This window comes from Neofelis nebulosa, chromosome 15 (assembly GCF_028018385.1).
Source record: "Neofelis nebulosa isolate mNeoNeb1 chromosome 15, mNeoNeb1.pri, whole genome shotgun sequence".
Classification (NCBI taxonomy): domain Eukaryota; kingdom Metazoa; phylum Chordata; class Mammalia; order Carnivora; family Felidae; genus Neofelis; species Neofelis nebulosa.
Genome location: NC_080796.1, coordinates 1,673,613 through 1,694,820, shown reverse-complemented (window position 1 = coordinate 1,694,820; position 21,208 = coordinate 1,673,613). Strand labels below are relative to the sequence as shown.

Sequence of the window (21,208 nt, the reverse complement as noted above, 5' to 3'; positions counted from 1 at the left end):
TTTAGGGTTTTCTTAAGAACCCAGATTAGTCCAAGCATTTGGCCTCATATATTTGACCACTAGCGCTAACAAAAGTCATTAGTGCAGTGGTAACTAGTCCCTTGTTTTTACCGTCCGAGATTTTAGGGTGGATGTCAGCTATGGCCATGGTGTCAAGGCTTTTACATAATAAGCAAGATGTCAGGCAGCTCCTTAGATGTAGTGGTATCCCCTCTTCTTGAGACAAATGAGTTTTCTGTAAGGGAAGGATATGTAGTTGTAGACCATGTTACATTAATTAAATTCAGCCTCTATTTCGAGGATATTGCTATATGATTCTCTGTTGCCTAAGTTCCCCGGCTGGTTTCCCTTTGGGCTAGTACCCTTGTGTAGTTCTAGGAAGCTTTTTGGGTTTTTTTGGAGTTTTTTTTTCCCCCGTGACTTTTTTGAACTGTGTTTTTGCTTTTTGACTTTCTTCTCTGGTTTCCTTGCTATTTCTTTTTTTTTTCCGATAATTTTCCCACTTCTGCCAGCTAAGGACTCTCCATTTTTCCAGAGGCCAAATCAAAAGCACTTAGAGTCTCAAGATTTAGGGAACCTCAGAGTTTAATTCCTCACAACACCCTCTGGTATGTCAACCTATGTTTCACCTCCTTGCCCAATGGTTGTTTCCATGGAGAATTTGAAACTCAAAAGAGATTGAAGTGACCTATTTGGATATGATAAGTGACAGAAATGCGACTTAAATTCTGGTTTTCTCTCTTTCTTTCTTTCCTTTCTTCCTTCTTTTTTGTCTTCATCTCGCAGACAACTGTTTTAATAATAGAAAGCTGGGGAGGGGTCTAGTGAATACAATGAAGGAGGGTAAGAATCGAATTAGCAGAGGAGACCAGGTTTCAAGGAGAACAACACTGAGTTGTTTAGGAATAAGAGCTTGAGAAAAGATGTCAGAATATGGGGGTTTATGCCAAGTGAGATAAAGGTGAATGACAGGAATGAAGGACCCAGGATTCGGGGAGTTGTTTAGAAAGGCATATTCAAATAGAGTGTTCAAGAGGGTGGTGACCAGGTTTCTGCTTTTGTGTGTGTTGGTTTCATTGAAGGTGCGAGCATACCTCAGATTTTCTGATGAGAGAGATTAAAGATCATTTGAGCTGCTGGGAAGAGTCTGTTTACAGCAAATAGAAATAAGATATCCCCTACTTCCACCCCAACTGAGGGAGGATGGCTTAGATCCTCTCAAGGGATTGGGGGTGGGTGGTGGAGATTCCGAGCATCAGAGATGTATGGCCCAAGGCAAGCAGTCTCCTCACTCCACCTCTTTTCCTCAATCTGTGATGCCCTTCCCATGTACTTGTAGTGCTGGGCAGGGGTAGGACTGACTTGTCAAATCAGTAAGGGAGCTTCATCTGGATCGGTGATAACATGCCTATGTTGAGGTGACTGTGTGGATGACTGAGACTCCCAATTCGCTTGTTCTCCGGGAGCAGGACATGGCTCCTACCCTCGGTCATTGGAGCCCATCCTTGTTGTAGGAGTGTATGGCTTCATAGGCTAAAGATTGAAAGGTTGGGGAATGCCACAGAACTGTGCCGAAGAGTGATGTAGCAGTGGGAGCTCATAGGGAAGAAAATATTCAGGCAGCATATAGAGAAATAGAGGCACAACTACCAGGACCATTTTGATCACAGTCTCCCTCCTTGGTAGCTGAATGCCCCTGAAGGCTTGGAATGTCTTGCTAGTTATTATGGACCTAAATAAGGCAAGACCAGTGTGGGAACAAAGTTGGCCTTGGGAACTTTGAATCTTTCAATCTCTAGTTAGTCCTACCACTCATAACATAGAAACCTAAACTTTGATATATTTCCTTAAACGGAGATCTACCTGACACACAAGGTAATATGTGATGCAACAACTCTAGATGTTTCACCGTGATCGCCATAAGCGTAGCTCCCATCTGTCAATGTATGAGGCTATTAGGATACCACTGACTAGATTCCCTATGCTGTACCTTTGAGCCTTGTGATTTATTCATTCTATAACTGGAACCCTGAACTTCCCTCTCCCCTTCACCCATTTTGTCCATCCCCCCACCTCCCCTCCCTTCTGGCAAGAGTCAAATCTCTGCATTTATGGGTCTGTTTCTGCTTTTGCTCTGTTTGTTCATTTATTCCCCTTTTTACATTCTACACAGAAGTGAAATCATATAGGATTTGTCTTATTCTGTCTGACTTATTTCACTTAGCCTCAAACCATCTAGGTATATCCATCATGTGGCAGATGGCAAGATCTCATTCTCTTTTAGAGCTGCGTAATATTTCATTGTGTGTGTGTGTGTGTGTGTGTGTGTGTCTGCGTGTGTGTGTGTGTATGTGCTTGTGTGTGTGTGGTCTCTTCATGTATTGGTGGACACTTGGGTTGCTTCCCTATCTTGTCTATTGTAAATAATGCTATAATAAAGATAGGGGTGCATATATCTTTTCAAATTAGTATTTCCATTTCCCTTGGGTAAATAAATACCCAGTAGTGGAATCACTGGATCCTATGGGATGCGTGTTTTTAATTTGTTGAGGCCCCTCCATACTGGCTTTCACTGTGGCAATACCAATTTACATCCCATGACCGGTGCACAAGGGTTGTTTTTTCTCCACACCCTGAGCCACCCTTGTTGTTTCCTGTGTGTTGAAACTGAGCCATTCTGACAGATGTGAGGTGAGACGTCATTGTGGTAACGTTTATACATTTAATTTTCAACCATTTCAGAGCATTCCCTGCCTGTCACATTTGGTTATGGAAACTGAGACTGGGTCTTTCCTGGAGATTTCACAGGTTAGGAGAGGTCGAGGCCAAATAGAGAACCAAAAGCTTTTTTAAAACAGGGTCCAAATTGTGAAAGACCTGTACTCTGGAAACCGTAAAACACTGATGAAAGAAATTGAAGGTGACGGAAAGAAAGAGAAAGACATCCGATGCTCACAGATGGGAAGAATACATATTTTTTAAGTTTTTTTTTTCAATGTTTTTTATTTATTTTTGGGACAGAGAGAGACAAAGCATGAACGGGGGAGGGGCAGAGAGAGAGGGAGACACAGAATTGGAAACAGGCTCCAGGCTCCGAGCTGTCAGCACAGAGCCCGATGCGGGGCTCGAACTCACGGACCGCGAGATCGTGACCTGGCTGAAGTCGGCCGCTTAACCGACTGCGCCACCCAGGTGCCCCAATATTTTTAAAGTGTCTACACTACCCATAGCCATCGACAGATGTCATGCAATCCCTGTCAACATACCAACAGCATTTGGCACAGAGCTAGACAAACAATCCTAAACGTTGTATAGAACCACAAAAGACCTTGAATGGCCAAAGCAATATTGAAAACGAGGAAACCTGGAGGTATCACAATCTCAGCTTTCAAGTTGTATTCCAAAGCTGTAGTAATCCAAACAGTATGGTGGGTACTGGCGTACAAAATAGCCTCATAGCTCAGTGGACTAGAACCGCAAACCCAGACATAAATCCACCAGTGTATGGTCAGTTCATCTTCCACAAACAGGAAAGACTATCCAGTGCGGAAAAGGCAGTCTCTTCACCAAATGGTGTCGGGAAAACTGGACAAGTCACATGCCAAAGAATGACCCAGGACCAATTTCTGTACCATACACACAAAGAAACTGAAAATGAATTAAAAACCTAAGTGTGAGACCTGAAACCATAAAAAATCCTTGAAGCCGTCATTTCTCTGACTTTGGCTGTAGCCACATTTTACTAGTTATGCCTCTTGAGCCAAGGGAAATAAAGCAAGAATAAAGTATGGGGACTATACCAACCTACGAAGCTTTTGCACAGGGAAGGAAACCGTCAAAACTGAAAGGCAACCTCTGGAATGGGAGAACAAATTTGGAAATGTTTTGCAAATCCAGTAAAGGGTTAGTATCCACAATGTCTAAAAAAATGATACATGTCAACATCACCCCCCTCCAAAAAAGCCCAGTTTACAAATGAGCAGTAGACATCACCAGACACTTTTCCAAAGACAACATACAGATGGTCAACAGACACATGAAAAGATGCTCCCCAAACTACAACGAGATACCACGTCACACCTGTCAGAATGGCTACACTCCAAGCCACAAGAAGCAAGTGTTTGTGAGGATGTGGAGACAAAGGAAACCTCTTGCACCGTTGGTGGAAATGCAAATGGGTGCGGCCCCTGTGGAAAACAGTATGCAGGTTCCTCAAAAAATTAAAAACAGAACTCTCCTATGATCCAGTAATTGCACTACTGGATACTACCCAAGAGAATACAAAAACATGAATTCCACGGGACACACGCACTCCTGTGTTTATTGCGGCATTATTTCCAACAGCCAGCGCAAGCGTCCATTGACAGATGAGTGAACGAAGAAGAAGCCCTATATGAATGTATGTGTGTGTGTATATGTATATCCATACACACACACACACACACACACACACACACTGTAATATTAGTCAATCATAAAACAATGAAATCTTGCCATTTGCAATCACCTGGATGGAGCCTGAGTGTAGTATGGTAAGCAAAGTCAGGGAAAGACAAATGCCATATGATTTTACTCATGTAGCACTTAAGAAACAACAAACGAGCAAAGGGAGGAAACAAAAGGGGAGACAAACCAAGAAATAGGCCTTAACTGCAGAGAAGGAACGGATGGTTGCGGAGAGGAGGTGAGTGGTGGGAGGGATGAAAGAGATGATGGGGATGAAAAGAGTGCCCTTGTCATTATGAGCACAGGGTGAGTATGGAGTTGGTGAATCACTATATTGTACAACTTAAACTAATATAACTCTGGATGTTACTATTACTGGAATTAAAATAAAACTTAATGACAACACCAGAGGACAACTTTTAATGATACCAAGAAACTTCGTGGAATAAACAGATACTTGACCTTTCCCTTAACTTTTCTAAATGTTGTTTTTTTTTTTTAAATTTTTTTTTTCAACGCTTTTTATTTATTTTTGGGACAGAGAGAGACAGAGCATGAACGGGGGAGGGGCAGAGAGAGAGGGAGACACAGAATCGGAAACAGGCTCCAGGCTCCGAGCCATCAGCCCAGGGCCTGACGCGGGGCTCGAACTCACGGGCCGTGAGATCGTGACCTGGCTGAAGTCGGACGCTTAACCGACTGCGCCACCCAGGTGCCCCTCTAAATGTTGTTTTTAAATGAATGAACAAGTTTTTGTTGTATTTTTTTGCTCTAAAGGCTTTCCGACACACCTGTTCCTGATGACTCATGGTCTACATCAGCTAGCCAAGACTTAGATTTTGGTACCAAGGTAAAGTATCTTCCTGTGAAACTCACTTTCCTGCTCTGAATTGAGTTTTCTCCCTTATTCACTCTGAAAATTTAAGAGGAGCCTGTGTATCATCATTTTATGTGTGTCATGGAAAGTTAGCAAGAACAAACGACTTTACAGATACATGACGCGTTGAATGTTTTGTTTTGTTTTGTTTTACTTTGGTAAATCCTACAGGTGGAGGCTGATAAAAGAATGGGCTGGAAAATATATAATGACCGTCAAATTATATTGGGAAAAGCTTTCCCATAATGGAGGCAATATGACATTGCTTAAGGATAAGGATTCTTACTGTGATAGTAACATGACTGATAATACTCATGCCTAAATGAAACCTGATTGGGTCCAAGTATCTATTGTTGGTTGCCCCCCGCCCTGGGCAAGTTTAATTTTGGTGAGATACAGGATTTTCCTTTGGCTCTATCCTTTGTTCTACATTTAGACTAAAATCATATTAGAAAATGTAGAAATTTAGGTGTTTACATTATTTCTCAACATTTACCTTACAAAGGTGTTCCCCTGTAGTTTTGAAATAACTCCATGAAGAGTAAGGTAAAATGGTGCATCTCCCCGAAGAATACGTATTTTGCTGAAAAGAGTAGCTCTATGAGCAGAGGCTCTTCATAGCCAAGTTGTCAAATTTCTAATTTCAGAAATGTTTCATACTGTAGCTTTGAAAACTATCTCCTCCTAGTCCTTGTGTCCGATTCTAAAATTTAAAGTTTCAGACATGTGATATTTATTTCAGTATTCATTTCAAAGCCCCTAAATCTTGATAAGCTCCTGGAGGTTAGGAAACACACTTGTTTGACTCCTGGAGCTGCTAGAATAAAGTCTTGCTTGGAAGAAGCAATGCCATGGTTTTTGAATGTGAATAAATGAGTAGGGAAATGGAATTCCGTAGAATGGAGTTTGAAAAGTAACAAAATACGCATGATATATCACAATTAAATATGTGAATTTAGAAAGTCAGGCTTCAGTTTATATTCCGTTTTAGTGTTTAACATGTATACACGCAAATGAATTCTATTGAGGAAATCAGGAGTTACATAAGAAAGAAGGTTACAGTCTATTTTTAGTATCCTCCCATTGTGAGCTTAGAATTGCAGAGAAAAAGTCCTCAGCCTTTGTTTGTTTAACCCCATCTGTGTCCCATTACATACATCCTTTGGGGGTTCCCATTTCTTCCTAGAATTCTCATTCCCAATTCGTTCTCCATAGTGAATGTTGACTTGTTAGGAACCTCTCTTTTTCTGTTCTTTTCTTAGTCTAGTAATAATCTCTAGCTCTTCAGAAGCGAAAGATGCCAAGAATTGAACAATGTATTTATACTGAAAAAAATTAAATTCTTCATTACAGTATTTATAACCAGATAACTGTAGAGTGATAAGAGTCAGTATTATTATGGATATACTGTGAATCAAAGCCTCTCTTTTACGTAAATATTGTATAGATAGATAGATATAGATATAGATATAGATAGATATAGAGATATATAAAATATACACATATATACACGTATACATTTACACTTATATAACACACACACACATATATATATATATATATATATATATATATATATACACATACACACACACACATATATATAAATATATATATATATATATATATATATATATATATACACACACATATATAGAGACATATATCTTTAAAAGGTTTAAAAGAGACTATTGTTCATAGTACATTCCCAATCCTACTTACGTACCTGTTGAAAAATGTATGTTGTTTCCACTTACCTCCCTTTGCTCACATTTTTCCTTTTCTTTTTTGTCTTAAGCTCATGCTTAATTGATTGGTCACGTGTTATTTTTTTTTTTCCTTTTTCCCTCTTCAACCCCCATGCTTTTTACGGTATTTAAAAAAAATTTTTTTAATGTTTATTTATTTTTGAGACAGAGAGAGACACAGAGTGCAAGCGGGTTAGGGGCAGACACAGAATCCAAAGCAGGCTGCAGGCTCCGAGCTGTCAACACAGAGCTCAACGTGGGGCTGAAACCCACAAACCGTGAGATCATGACTCATGAGCTGAAGGTGGATGCTGAACTGACTGTGCCACATACGTGTTCCCCGCACCAGGCTCTGTTTTAATGGTTTACCCCTACCCTAATTTGTCCTTGCAGAAACTATTTCTTTAGTGTCTGTTCTTTTAGTACATCACTTTCTGTCAACTCCATTGTCAACATATTGGTTATGGAATTCTACTGTCGGTGTGTGGTTTCCATCCAGGACTCATTGCCCCACAAGGTTTATTATTCTTGTTTTTCTGTTTCTTGGAAGGGGCTGAGCTAAATGTTTTTGTAATGTTTGTATTTCTCTTGGAAAGGGAGGGAGAGAGAGAAAGAATGAGCAAGTGCTCGAGGCTGTGATCTGAAAATATGCAAGGTATGATCTCCGTCCTTTTATATTTGTGGAGGGCTGTTTTGTGACCCAGGATGTCACTTGGAGACATTGGAGAATGTTCTATGTGCACTTAAGAAGAATGTGCATTCTACCGCTGTTGGATGAAAAGATCTTAATATATCGGTGTTGATATCCATGTATATAAATGTATATATTAGGCCAATATATATCTATGTATATCTGAATACATCTGGTCCAATGACACATTGGATCTGTGTGTCCTTACTGATTTTCTGCCTTGACGACCCGCCTGTTGCCATGAGTGGAGTCTTAACGTCGTCTACAATCATGGTATTTGTATGTATACACTTAATCATGTTTGTGATTAATCGATACATATGTGTGGGCGTTTCACTTTGGGGCCATAAACATTTGCAATTGTTAGCTCCTCTTGATGGATAGACCTCTTAATTATGATCCAATGCCCTTCTGAATCTGTTACTACAGTCTCTGGTTTAAAATCTAGTCTTTCTGGTGGAAGTGTGGTGACTCCAGGTTTCTTTTGACTTCTGGTAACATGATAGGTGGTTCCCCATAGCTTCACTTTGAATCTGGAGGTGTCCTGGGGTCTAACATCAGTGTCTTGCTGACAACATACAGATGGATCTTGTTGTTTGGTTTTGTTTTGTGTTTTATCCATTCTGATTCCCTGTGTCTTTTGATTGGGGCATTGAGTCCATTCACATTCAGAGTGATTAGTTAAAGATATGGATTTAGTGCCATTGTGTTATCTGAAGGTTTCATGCCTTTGGTGAGGCCTCTGGTCCTTTGTAGTCTCTGCTGCTTTCCACTCACAGACTCGCCCCTTAGGATCTCCTGCAGGGCTAGTTTAGTGGTCATGAACTCCATTAGGTTTTGTTTGTCTGGGAAAGCCTTTCTCTCTCTTTCTGTTCTAAATGACAGCCTTGCTGGGGAAGGAATTCTTCGCCGCATTTGTTCCCATTCAGCACACTGACCGTTTGCTACCCGTCCCTTCTGCCCTGCCAAGTTTCTTTGGACAGGTCTGCTGCTATCCTTATGTGTCTTCCCTTGTCGAATAAGACCCGTTTGTCCTTAGCTGCTTTCAGAATCCTCTCCTTATCTTTGTAGTTTTCCTGTTTTGCTATGGCATGTCGTGGTGTTGACCTGGGTTTGTTGATTTGGAAAGGAATTCTCTGTGCCGCCAGGACTTGGATGCCCGTTTCCTTCCCCAGATGAGGGAGGCTCTCAGCTATACGTTGTTCAAACAAACCTTCTGCCCCTTTCTCTCACTCTTCTTCTTCTGGGTCTCCTAGGATGTGGCTAATATTTCATCTCACTGAATCACATAGGTCTCTAGGGCCTGCCTCAGGATCTAGTCATTTCCTTCCTTTCCTTTCCCTGCTTCATCTTTGTCCACAATTGTATCTTCTGTTTCACCAATTCTGTCTGCTGCTTCTCCCATCCTTGCTGTCACTGCATCTAGTATACTTTGTATCTCCTTTACACCATTTCATTTTCAGCGTTCATGGTGACGATTCCTTAGGTCCTTGATCTCTGAAGCAGTAGATTGTCTGCTGTTTTCTATGCGTGGTTTCAAGCGCAACCATGCGTCTCATGAGTGTCATTCCTAAAATGTGCTCACATATATTGGTTCTGTCTCTTTTGAGCACTTTTCTGGCTGTCCTTTCTTCCCAGAATTTTTTTTTTTTTTGAGCAGAATTTGTCGATTTCATCATTTTGGCTAGATTCCTGCCCTTTATGTGTTTTAATGGCTTATTCTGTGTCCCACACCTGTGAGTACTACTATATTAAAAAGAGCTCCTACACTGTCCAGGGCCTAAAAGTTGAACAAATGTTTTTTGGAGTGTGTTGTGTGCACTCTTTTGGTGCGTCTTTGGCTGCTGTTCTCGCTACTTGGAGTGGCAGTTTGGGCCTTCCACTAGGTGTGCTTTGGTTTGTTTGTTGAAGTAATCCTGGAAAAAAGGAGAAGAATTTGGTGAAGAATTCTTAGCCCAAACAAAAGGAGAAATGACTGGAGTGGAAAAAAAGACAAGGTAGTGACTCAAAGGAGCTATATGGCTTAATCCAGAAAGAGAGGGAGGAAAATGAAGAAGGAGATCTAGAAAGTTATACAGAAAATGCGCAAACAAACAAAGAACCAGAACACAGGAACAAAGGGAAAAAATATAAAGATATATCTACATATATGTATATACATATATATATACATATATGTAGATATATAATTAGCTTTGACCCATGTCAACTCGAGACTACTAGGCTGTTTCCAAAGGGAGAAGAGGAAAGAGGAGAGTAGAAAGAGAAAAAAGGGAAAATAGGAGAAAGTGAAACCAAAGGAAAGAAAAGATGTGGGCCTGGGTTGCTCAGTAGGTGAAGCGTCCGACTCTTGAATTTGGCTCAGGTCATGTTTCGTTGTATGTGGGTTCTTAACCCCAATAAGGCTCTGCAGTGGGAGCATGGATCTTGTTTGGAATCTTTCTCTCTCCCTCTCTCTGCACCTCTCCTGCTTGATCACTAAGCAGGATCACTTTCTCTCTCAAAATAAATAAATAAACATTAAGACAGAAAATAAAAAGATAAAAAGAATAATAATTCAAATGAGAACAAACAAAGATAGAAAACCAGAGGAGAGTTGTCTACTGGTGCCTGTGACAGGTGGCTGTGCTGGTCTACGGGAGGGGCTGTCTGGTCCCATCAGTGTCCGTCTCACTCCCATAGAGTGCAGTTATGAGGCACAAAGAGGCAGGGTTTTGTGGAATTGACCTGCCTCCACTGAGGCTCACTGTCCATTCCCTGAAGCCCCACGATGTTGGTTATGGGGAGAGAAATGGCGACACCCCAATCTCTCCTGCCCACAGGATGTGTCTCAAAGCTCACTGTTTACGCTGTCCTCACAGAATATCCTGGGGGCCCGGCTTGCCTTAGTGCAAATTCTCCTGTGCTCCCTGACCACTGAGCTGGGATTCAAAACCCTATAGGATCCCGCTTTACTCAGACCTCGTTTTGGAGTAGGACCACTCTGCCCAGTTGACAAAAGTCCTCTGGCTCGTGCCTGCAGAGTCTTTTTTCCTTGGGCAGGGCAATACCTCCCCTTTCCACCATACTCAAGGTGTTCTCTCCCAGTGTTTCACAGAGAGCCTAGGGGCGGCTCCCTCCCCACCAGGCATGGGAGGTGGCAGCTATTTTCTAGAGAAAGTCTGGCAACCTCGAAAATTCTGTTTTTTAGCTTCTAAGGCTGTTTTGCCAAGTAGAATTGGCTCTCTGGGCCTCTCATTGGTCTCTGGTCCGGACAGGTTTTCTTATATCCAAGTACACTTCCCACAGCCTCTCTCTCTACCTTCCTTTCATTTCTCCACCAAAGGGCTTCCCCCCCTCCATGCCTTTGCGGACCATTTTATTTCTCCCAATCCGCATACACGCCCTTCTGTCCCGCCAAGTTGTGTCTTTGCACCTGTGGAGATTTTTCTGTCCCTCTGCAGCCTTTATTCCTGGTATTCCGAGAGTTGTGACCTCAATACTGCTGTGTTTGAGGGTCAAGGGAAATTCTGATCACTCTCCTCTGCCATCTTTCCTCCTCCCACCTCCTTTTATTTTCCTTTTCGCAATTTCACACTTCTGTGTAGGTTTGCATTATTATATAAGTTTAATATGTTTTATAGATATTTACGATGTGCTTTTCTTACAGGAAGTGTATTGATCTGAATTTTCTGTCCTTTTCTTTTTTTAAAGTTTATTAATTTATTGTAGAGAAAGACAGAGAGAGCATAAGTGGGGAGGTGAAAAGAGACAGAGGGAGAGAGAGAAAATCCCAAGCAGACCCTGCACTGTCAGCGCAAAACCAGATGGGGGGCTTGAACGCATGAACTGCGAGATCATGACCTGAGCCAAAATCAAGAGTCAGGTGCTAACTGAATGAGGCATTCAGGCGGCCCTAACATTTTCTTTGGTAATCCCCTGGGTACTTTTAATTTAATATGCCTTAGTTTAAAGACATTGTTTCTGACCCATTCCCTTTCCTCTTTCCTGACTCTTTGTAATCTGCTCTGTCATTTGTGTTCCCTAGCCTAATAAATAGCAGCCTTTGAACAGGAAACGTCCTGGACTCCGAACTTCCCTGAAATCGCCGCATCCAGTCACTCACCACATTCGATATTTTGTTCCTGCTTACCATTTTTCATATGTTATTCCTGTAATTCACTCGCTCACCTACAATTTTGATGTACTCTTCTGGTTTTGCTTCCTTTACGTTCATCCTACATTGCTGCCAGAGTGACCTTTCTAAAATATACTTGTGACGATGTCACTTCTCTGCTTATTCAATGGATCCCCATTACCTGAAGGTGAAAATTCATGTTCTAGCATAACACTGCTCTTTTTTTTTTTTTTGGTTTCGTCCTGATGTTCTAGTAATATCTCCCTGTCTATCCCATTCCCAATAACTCTGTTCCAGTTTTGCCATATTGCATAGGTGTTTTCACTTACTATATTTTTTCATACTTGATTCTTTTGCCATTATAGAATGCCCTTCACACCCTCCCTGTGCACTTTGTCTGTCTTTTAAGATACAGCCCTATATTCCCAGCATTTGCTGAGCTTCCCAAATGTAAGTGTTTTCTCCTTTGTGCGTTCACTGTACGTTATTCACTTCCCTTGCAGAACTAGTGGATGGTATTTTTCTGTCCTTACCTGTTTTCATGCATCTCTACCACTACTACCGTATAGAACAGATTCTGTCTTTTATTTATATTTCCAGCTCTTCCCCAGATCGTGGCTATGACTTGACAGATACCGTATGGGCTTGTCTTTCTGAGTGGGTGAGTGCATGACCAAATGAATCAATGTGATATTTTTCTGAAGTTGGGTTTTTGTTTTGTGCTGTTTTTCTAGGAAGGAACAGCAAAGTCAGCAATGGAAGCAAAGGGAGATGGTGTTGGTATTATTGAAAATGTGCCACCCAAGCAAACAGTTAATGACAGTTTGACTTCTGCTGGTGGAGTGCATAAAAATTATAGAAGTGGTAAGCTAGTGAATCTCTGTGAGTTGTTTTCCTATGATTAAATTCTAGTTGAAAAAAATATGAAAGTATGTAGTTCCAAATATATTATCCTTTTTTAGTGAAGGTATTTTTCTGTTGCTATCTTTCTTTAGAAGTATCCCAAGTACTACCCCCTTTTACTTCCAGAAAATCTTGAACACCCTGAACATCTTTTCTGCTATTGCTTTTATTTTATTGAAATATTCATGAATGGAGATAGACTTGTGTATGTGTTTATAATTCATAGTAACACATGTTTTCATTAATTTATCTGTGACCCTATTCTGTAGATATCATGTCAGCATTAGAATTAGGAGAAGAGGAAGATGTAGAATCACCTTCTCTTCCTGAGGTACTTTCTTCTGCTTATTTTTAAGTATAGTCATGGAGCGATGTTAAAACATCCAAGAGATGCTTTGACTTTGACTTTTGAATGATTAAAATAACATCGCAGTCATACTTGTAGTGATATAAGTAAAGTAATGATGACCTATTCTAAGATGACAACTAGGGAAGGAGGTAAAAAAGTCCTGATCTCTTAGGCCCAGGCTGCTGATGCATAATGCTACAAGCACTGTATTTGAAATCAAAGACATGCTAGCATCTTGGTTCCGTCACTTCCTGCTGTGGGATCTTGGAAAAACTTGCCTCAAGGTCAATGACCTCCTTCCTAAAAATGGCACCAATACCCACCTCTTGGTTATGCGTAATGAACAAATGTGGCAACGTTTTGTAACCTGTAAAGGGTGCTATAGAAATAGAAGACAAAATGATCACAGTGGCTTTTAGTGACTTACTAAATATTGAGGATACTTTGTTTGGTGAATGTTTGTTTATTGTTGAGAGTGGGGTGGGGGGACAGAAGATCCGAAGTAGGCTCTGCACTGAGAACAAAGAGCCCAATGCAGGACTTGAACGCATGAACTGTGAGAACATGTGCTGAGCCAAAGTTGGGCACCTAATCGACTAAGTCACCCAGACCCCCAAGAATATTTGTTTTAAATGTGAAGATGTCTGAAGGCCAATAAAATGGTCGTAGGGTCCAGAAAAGAATGGGAAAGTAGGAATGGGTTTTTGATTTTCTAATTTGACACTATGTTAAGTTCTGGTAATCTCTTAGAAGAGACATCATATATGTATACAGTTGACCCTTGAACCATGTGGGTTTGTACTGTGGGAATCAACTTACACACAAATTTTTTCAATAAATAGAGTACCATCATGTAAATGTATTTTCTGTTGCTTATGGTTTCTTTTTCTATTAATTCTTACTTTTGAGAGAGAGAGTGAGGACAGAGCACGTGGGTAAGTGAGGGCAGGGTGAGAGAGAGAATCTTAAGCTGATTCACACTGCCAGCATATTTCTTTCTCTTTGATATTAATTGATTTGGCTGCTAATAATTTAAAGTTTTCTAATTCTCTAGTTATTAATCTTTAAAAAGTACTCAAATACACTTTAGTGCTCGTTATAAGGGATGGTAAGCTAAATAGTTTTTAAGGTTTGTAACAGTAAAAATCATCTAACTTATTTTTTGGTCGATTTAACACGTAATGAATTGTTTAGTTCCAAAAACTGACAAGCTTAAGTTTATGAGTTCATATTTTTCTTCTGTCTTAGGCTAAGGCAAGTTAGTTTTCACTTCTTACAGGAAGTTACAATCCAGTGACTTGGGAACAGCTAAACATAGATGAAGAAAGTTAACAGTACAATTGTAATTATTTTCTCATTTTTCTTTGTCCGTACTTGATTACTTAAGGACAAGGTGTTTTTACAAACATGTATCCTGGCAGAAAAGACATGTGAAAATCAAAACAAGGAAATTACCATCCGTTTTTGCAACTGCAGAGAATGACTCAAGGACCAGAAATGAATAAGGAATGTGATAGGGAGCATGATATATGTCTATATTTAAGACATGCTTCTATGCAAAACTTTGAGGAAATGTGGATCAAATGAGGCAAATTAGACTGGAAAAATAGCTTAAAACTCATCACCAGTGAGTGAAAGCTGAAGTTTGGTGAAATTTGTTAACAATACAGCATTCCTACTCATCTTGAAGAAGAACCACCACGGGGTCACTCTAAGGAGGATCCAACTGAAAGGAAATACCTTCGAATTGGACAAATACTGTACTTGATTGTGAGGAATAAGATGCATTTGGAGTGTCTGTCTCGGTAGTATTTCAGGCATTTCCTGAACAAAAAGAGCCTAGTCTTGAAAATGTCATTCTCTCTCATTCATACTCTGCGTCCCCAGAATATGCTTTCCAGTGATCTTCTAAGCTTTCTTTAAATGAAAGCAAATCATCCGGGACATATAAATCAAAACCACACTGAGATACCACCTCACACCAGTCAAGAGTGGCTAAATGATCAAATCAGGAGACTATGGATGCTGGGGAGGATGTGGAGAAACAAGAACCCTCTTGCATTGTTGGTGGGAATGCAAACTGGTGCAGCCACTCTGGAAAACAGTGTGAAGGTTCCTCAACAAATGAAAAATAGACCTAACCTATGACCCAGCAATAGCACTGCTAGGAATTTACCCAAGGGATACAGGAGTGCTGATGCGTAGGGGCACTTGTACCCCAATGTTTATAGCAGCACTTTCAAGAATCACCAAATTTATGGAAAGAGTCTAAATGTCCATCACCCGACGAATGGATAAAGAAATTGTGCTTTATATACACAATGGAATACTACTTGGCCATGAGAAAGAATGAAATATGGCCTTTTGTAGCAACATGGATGGAACTGGAGAGTGTGATGCTAGGTGAAATAAGTCATACAGAGAAAGATAGATACCATACGTTTTCACTCTTTTGTGGATCCTGAGAAACTTAACAGAAGACCGTGGGGGAGGGGAAGTGAAAAAAAAAAAAAACCTTAGAGAGGGAGAGAGCCAAAACATACGAGACTCTTACAAACTGAGAATAATTTGAGGATTGATGGGGGATGGGAGGGGAGGGGAGGCTGAGTGATGGGCATTGAGGAGGGCATCTGTTGGGATGAACACTGGGTGTTATATGGAAACCAATTTGACAATAAATTTCAAATAAAAGAAAGAAAGAAAGAAAGTAAATCAGACTATGGAAATGAGAACAAACCAGACATTGAGCACCTTTTTAACAACAATGAGGGTTTTTAAAATGATATAGAAAATAAAAAAGCAAGGAACCCACTAGTTACATTTAAAGTGAAAGAAGGTTGGGGCTCCTGGGTGGCGCAGTCGGTTAAGTGTCCGACTTCAGCCAGGTCACGATCTCGTGGTCCGTGAGTTCGAGCCCCGCGTCAGGCTCTGGGCTGATGGCTCGGAGCCTGGAGCCTGCTTTCGACTCTGTGTCTCCCTCTCTCTCTGCCCCTCCCCCGTTCATGCTATGTCTCTCTCTGTCCCAAAAATAAATAAAAAATGTTGAAAAAAAAATTAAAAAAAAAATAAAGTGAAAGAAGGCCAAGAGAGTTTGACATGCAAATGGCAAAAAATATGGACCAAAATACCACCGATTGTAAATTAGACCTCAGTCTAGTGATTCAGAGAGCCTTTTTCATTTGTGGCTTGCCTGCTGTCATGTGATGAAACACATGGTTCAAACAAAAAAGCATGATATTTCTGCTGTCACAAACACTTACGAGAAAACAAAACCAGTACAAGACTTTTTTCCAGAAGCCATTATATGCAGATAATGACAGTACTCATAACTATAAAAGTATTGATTCTGAATTAGAAATTGTGAGTTCTTCTTCAGCATCTAGTTTTCCAGCATCTGAAGTACATCTAAGTGAAGAATTACATCAAGATATGCAAAGGTTTAAGAATGAGATAGGCATGTCTCAAGTAGAGTTCCTGTCTTTGGAAAGAGAGAAAGTTCAACCTCCAAAAGAGAAGGAGGTCTGCCTTGCTGTTACTCTTGTTTTTTTTTTTCTCTTTAACAATTATCTGATCGATTCCGATTTTCCATTCAAGAGAACAAGAGTGTGCATACAATGGAATTGTCTAAATAAGTAATTGTGTCTGGAAATAGATTATTTCTGCTATCTAACAAATAGGAGTTCAGGGAAACATTCTTGTGATTTGTTTACCTTAAAGTTTCTGTGTCAGTCTTCCAAGTAGTATAAGAACTGGGAAATTAACTTAGCTATATAAGTACCATGTGACCTCACGAACCAGAATAACCATAAAGAAACTGCTTAAAAAACATAATTATCTCCAGGTTGTTGTTTTTTTTAATATATTGGCTTAAATATAAATTGCCTTTCCATAAACAATAAAATGAGAAGGAATTTGCAATAACTAAGAGAAGGAATACAAACACATTCCCAGCTAAAGCAATCTATGTATTGCTTCAGTATGTGTCTGTAGACTCTGGGTCTAGGGTTCTTGCTTGTCTAGCAAGACAGCAGTGGGATGCAGGATTACAATGGGAGAGACAGCTAATGTCCCAGAGAACACACGAGCCCGGATTAAGGGTCCTTGCTCTGTTTTTAATAGGATCAGAAGGCTTCCAAACATGGTGATGGACGTGCACAAAGAGAAAATCAATCTGTGAACATGAACTCATGGGCATGAGGGAAAGGGGGTTTCAAGATATAGGGTGTTAGGTGTTAGGGTCAATATAAAACAAAATCCTGGTGCCTGGTAGATGGTTGTTAACAGCTGACCTGAGGCAGCTTCTCTGTTTATCTTAGCTAGTCTAGGGGAGAAGACAGATGCTACCCCAGGATCCACAAGGCACCTTTCTTTTGCTAATTAGCTCCCCTCTGGGCATCTTCACCCTGCAGCCTACAGCCTATAGCCCTACTTACCTGTTTACCTCATTTGGTCCTTCCTTCCTGTGAAAGCAGCTTTCTGCCATAGTACTAAATTGGGGAGTGTGTCCTCCTGAATATCTAATCTTGTTTACCTCTCACACCTTGGTCTTGGAGACTTTGCCCCGCCCTCTCTATACCTAGATACCTAATATTGTTTACCGAAACTTGGGTGTGAGCATCCTATGGCTTTGTAATTTTCTATGCCTGGTTAACCCATCAGTGCAGGCTCAGGGAATTCCTAAGCTTATTGCCCACAAATATAGGCAGTCTTGTCTGCTTTACTCAAAATCTTGGAACTTAGAATTTCAACATGACCCCTTTGAGATAGGCTTAATAACAGCTATTTGTGTTATCACCCCTTTTTTCACATTTTTTAATCTCATTCTCAGATGTTTCTGTTGAGTCAAACCTTCACTTTATGTTCAATAGCGTATGATACCTTTTGGCCTGTATGATTTTTACCATGTAGGTAGCATAAGCCTTCAGCAAACCTTCAGTATTTAACTGTAGGGGAGAAAACTGAGTTTTGAGATGTGTGGACTTTGTCTATTTAGACAAAACCTAAAGATACCCTCCTTTAAAAAGAATAAGTAGCTAATCTCCTTGTCCCCTATCAAGGTATTAATTTACTGTGCCAAAGTCACACTTTTCATGCATCTGACTAATTTAATGAATTTGTGGTCATTTCTCTGATTCAGCATTCAAGAATTATACCGTCTCTTTTGGTGCCATAAAATGCTAGCTAATGACACTTTAGGAACTTGGGACAAATCGTTTAACTTTTTTGAGTTTTACTCGCATTATCAGTAGCAAATGGGATTAAAGGTGATCATTACTTTTATACCCTCTCCCTATAAAGTTTTATGGTTATTGAATGTGAGATTTGGAGAGCATTACTAATTTCACAGAATTCCACCCTAACGTCCATTTCACTTTGTTCCTTTTGTGTTGTGGCAAACTTTGGTTCATAAATTTAGGGGACACTGTCACTTTTTTTGAGAACCTTAAGTTCCAAAAGAAAAAGAATTGTAAAAGGCAGTCAGGGAAAGAATAGCTCCATGCAGAAAGGGGAAAGCTTCCTGGTATTGTTACAGGAGCACCTCCATGTCACATGTTTTAAATCTGGCTGTTGTGTTAAACCCAGGTGGTAAGGATAGAAAAGGACAAATTTTGTCTCTTGTCTTTTTATTTCTTTGTATCTTTTGGTCAGGTGGGGTGGGGATGGGTGGGGAATTCTCAGTAGCAACGTGTGGATATGAATAAGAGTACAAAATTAAGAAAGCCCTTTTAGAAATTTTGGTAACTTCTGCTTTTTTAAAATTCCATCAGAAATGAAGCCGAGTTTATAAAAATTACAATTACTTGTAATGATAAAGTAAACACAAAATATTTTCCTCCATTGAATTTATGACAAACTAAGTGTCAACTGATAAAGTTAATGAAAAAAATTTCTTTTTATTGACTAAAGTAACAATTACCTTTAGTATCAAGTTCCATTAAAGGTTGAAGAAAAAGAAGCACAGAGGAAGTGACATAGAAGTATCAGAAAACATACATGATGCTGCGGCTGCTGGATTAATTCCACAAAGACAGAATGGAAAAACTGATAACCATCAATTGCCTATTACAGAAAATAAAGATTCTGATAGGTAAGCCTATAGCAATATTTAAATAGTAGGTAATTGTTATTTTCCTATGCAACAAACTTTCCTAGTTTGAGTTAATGTTCATGATGAACAAATTTTGTATTTTTTGTGGAGATATTTCATCCTACGTGCTAATGAGAAAAATGTGAATACCAGTGAGATAGTGATTTTTGCAGTCATAGTAATAATATTTTATTTTAAAAAATAACCCAAGTTAGGAAATGTGAGGAAAATGACCTTCTTAGACCCTGTGGCTGGATGAAATTGGTAACTCCTTTCTGAAAGGTGATTTAGCAGTGTATTTCAAAATTTCAAATATGTCGGGCACCTGGATGGCACCGATAGGTAAACATCCAACTTTGGCTCAGGTCATTATCTTGCACTTCACGAGCTTGAGCCTTGCATCACGTTCTGTGCTAACAGAGCAGAGCCTGGAGCCTGCTTCAGATTCTGTGTCTCCCTCTTTCTCTGCCCCTCCCCTGCTTGTGTTCTGTCTCTGTCACTGTCAGAAATAAATAATATAACGTGAGAAAAATATTTCAGGTAGGTCATCCGTTTATTCTAATGGTTTCATTGCCAGGACTGGGTCCTTCTGAAATACGTGACTTCTATAAGCAAGCACATGCTCCTGCACGTGCAAACACACACACACACACACACACACACACCACACTATAAGGGCATTTATTATAATTATTACATATACAAAATAGAACAGATATATTAAGGTTACTTATATAAATATGTTACATGTATATGTGAAGGATATTTATTATAGCATTCCCATATCAAACATTTGGGGATTGTCTAAATGTTTATTGACTTATTTTGAGAGACAGACAGAGAATGTGCACACTCGGGAGCCGAAGCATCGAGGGGGAGCAGAGACAGAGAGGGACAGAGAGAGAATCCCAAGCAGACTCCACGTTAACAGTGCAGAGGCCAACACAGGGCTCGATCTCACGACTACAAGATCATGACCTGAACCAACATCAACAGGCAGATGCTCACCAGACTGAGCCACCTAGGTGCCCCAGAGATAGGCTAAATATCAATTCATTAATAAGGAAGTAAAGTTTCACTTCTATAAAGTAATGGAGCATGTGACCATTTTAAAAAATGAATTTAGGGGCGCCTGAGTGGCTCAGTGGGTTAAGTGGCCGACTTCGGCTCAGGTCATGATCTCGCGGTCCGAGAGTTAAAGCCCCGCGTCGGGCTCTGTGCTGACAGCTCAGAGCCTGGAACCTGTTTCAGATTCTGTGTCTTCCTCTCTCTGACCCTCCCCCGTTCATGCTCTGTCTCTCTCTGTCTCAAAAATAAATAAACGATAAAAAAAATAAAAAATAAAAAATGATTTTAGGTCTATGTGTACTGATGGTTTAACAAAGTATATTTAAAGCATTTGGTTTGGTTTGGTGTCATGTCTTATGCACATTTTGTTAGAATACTTTTAATATCTACTGAATTGCAAACAGAAGTTCCCTGCTACACTGGCAGTCTACCAACAAAATTCCTAGTTATTAGATTTTTGGTTTTGTTTCCCAGTGCATGAGTGCTCCAACGTCGGACCCTCAACTTAATCTGAATATTGTCAAGAGGATTCATGTGGCAACATGTCTCATATTCTATATAAACATTTCATGACCCCTGTGCTATAAACCAAGATGCTGGTAATGCAATGAATCATTTTTATAAAGGTACCTTGCTTGAATGCCATTATCCTGCCTTTGTAGAGAATATATTTCAACATGAACCACACCAAATTTTTCAACAGTACCTTCATGTTATACCATTTGTGACAATTCAGTTTACAAAGTAGGACTATTTTCTGCATTCACAACCCCTTTTCTTCTGTGTATAAAATTTTAATATGAATAATTACTTTGGATAGTGTAAAATATCCTAGAGTTGGGTGACTTTTTAAAAATGTTTGTTTATTTTGAGAGAGAGAGATAGAGCGAGCATGAACACATGAGTGGGGGACGAGCAAAG

The 21,208-nt window shown here is 40.0% G+C and overlaps 1 protein-coding gene across 1 annotated transcript in view; it reads left to right on the top strand.

Annotated features, from left to right (window-relative positions):
• The window catches only part of LOC131495881 (uncharacterized), a 199,036-nt gene extending 179,813 nt beyond the window's left edge, over positions 1-19,223 (top strand). The window contains exons 26-28 of the mRNA XM_058701054.1: positions 12,614-12,743; positions 13,052-13,113; positions 19,055-19,223. Of these exons, the coding sequence (XP_058557037.1) occupies positions 12,614-12,743; positions 13,052-13,113; positions 19,055-19,102 (240 nt within the window). The 3' untranslated portion in view covers positions 19,103-19,223. The remainder of the gene's footprint in view (positions 1-12,613; positions 12,744-13,051; positions 13,114-19,054) is intronic.
• The last annotated feature ends 1,985 nt before the right edge of the window (positions 19,224-21,208 follow it).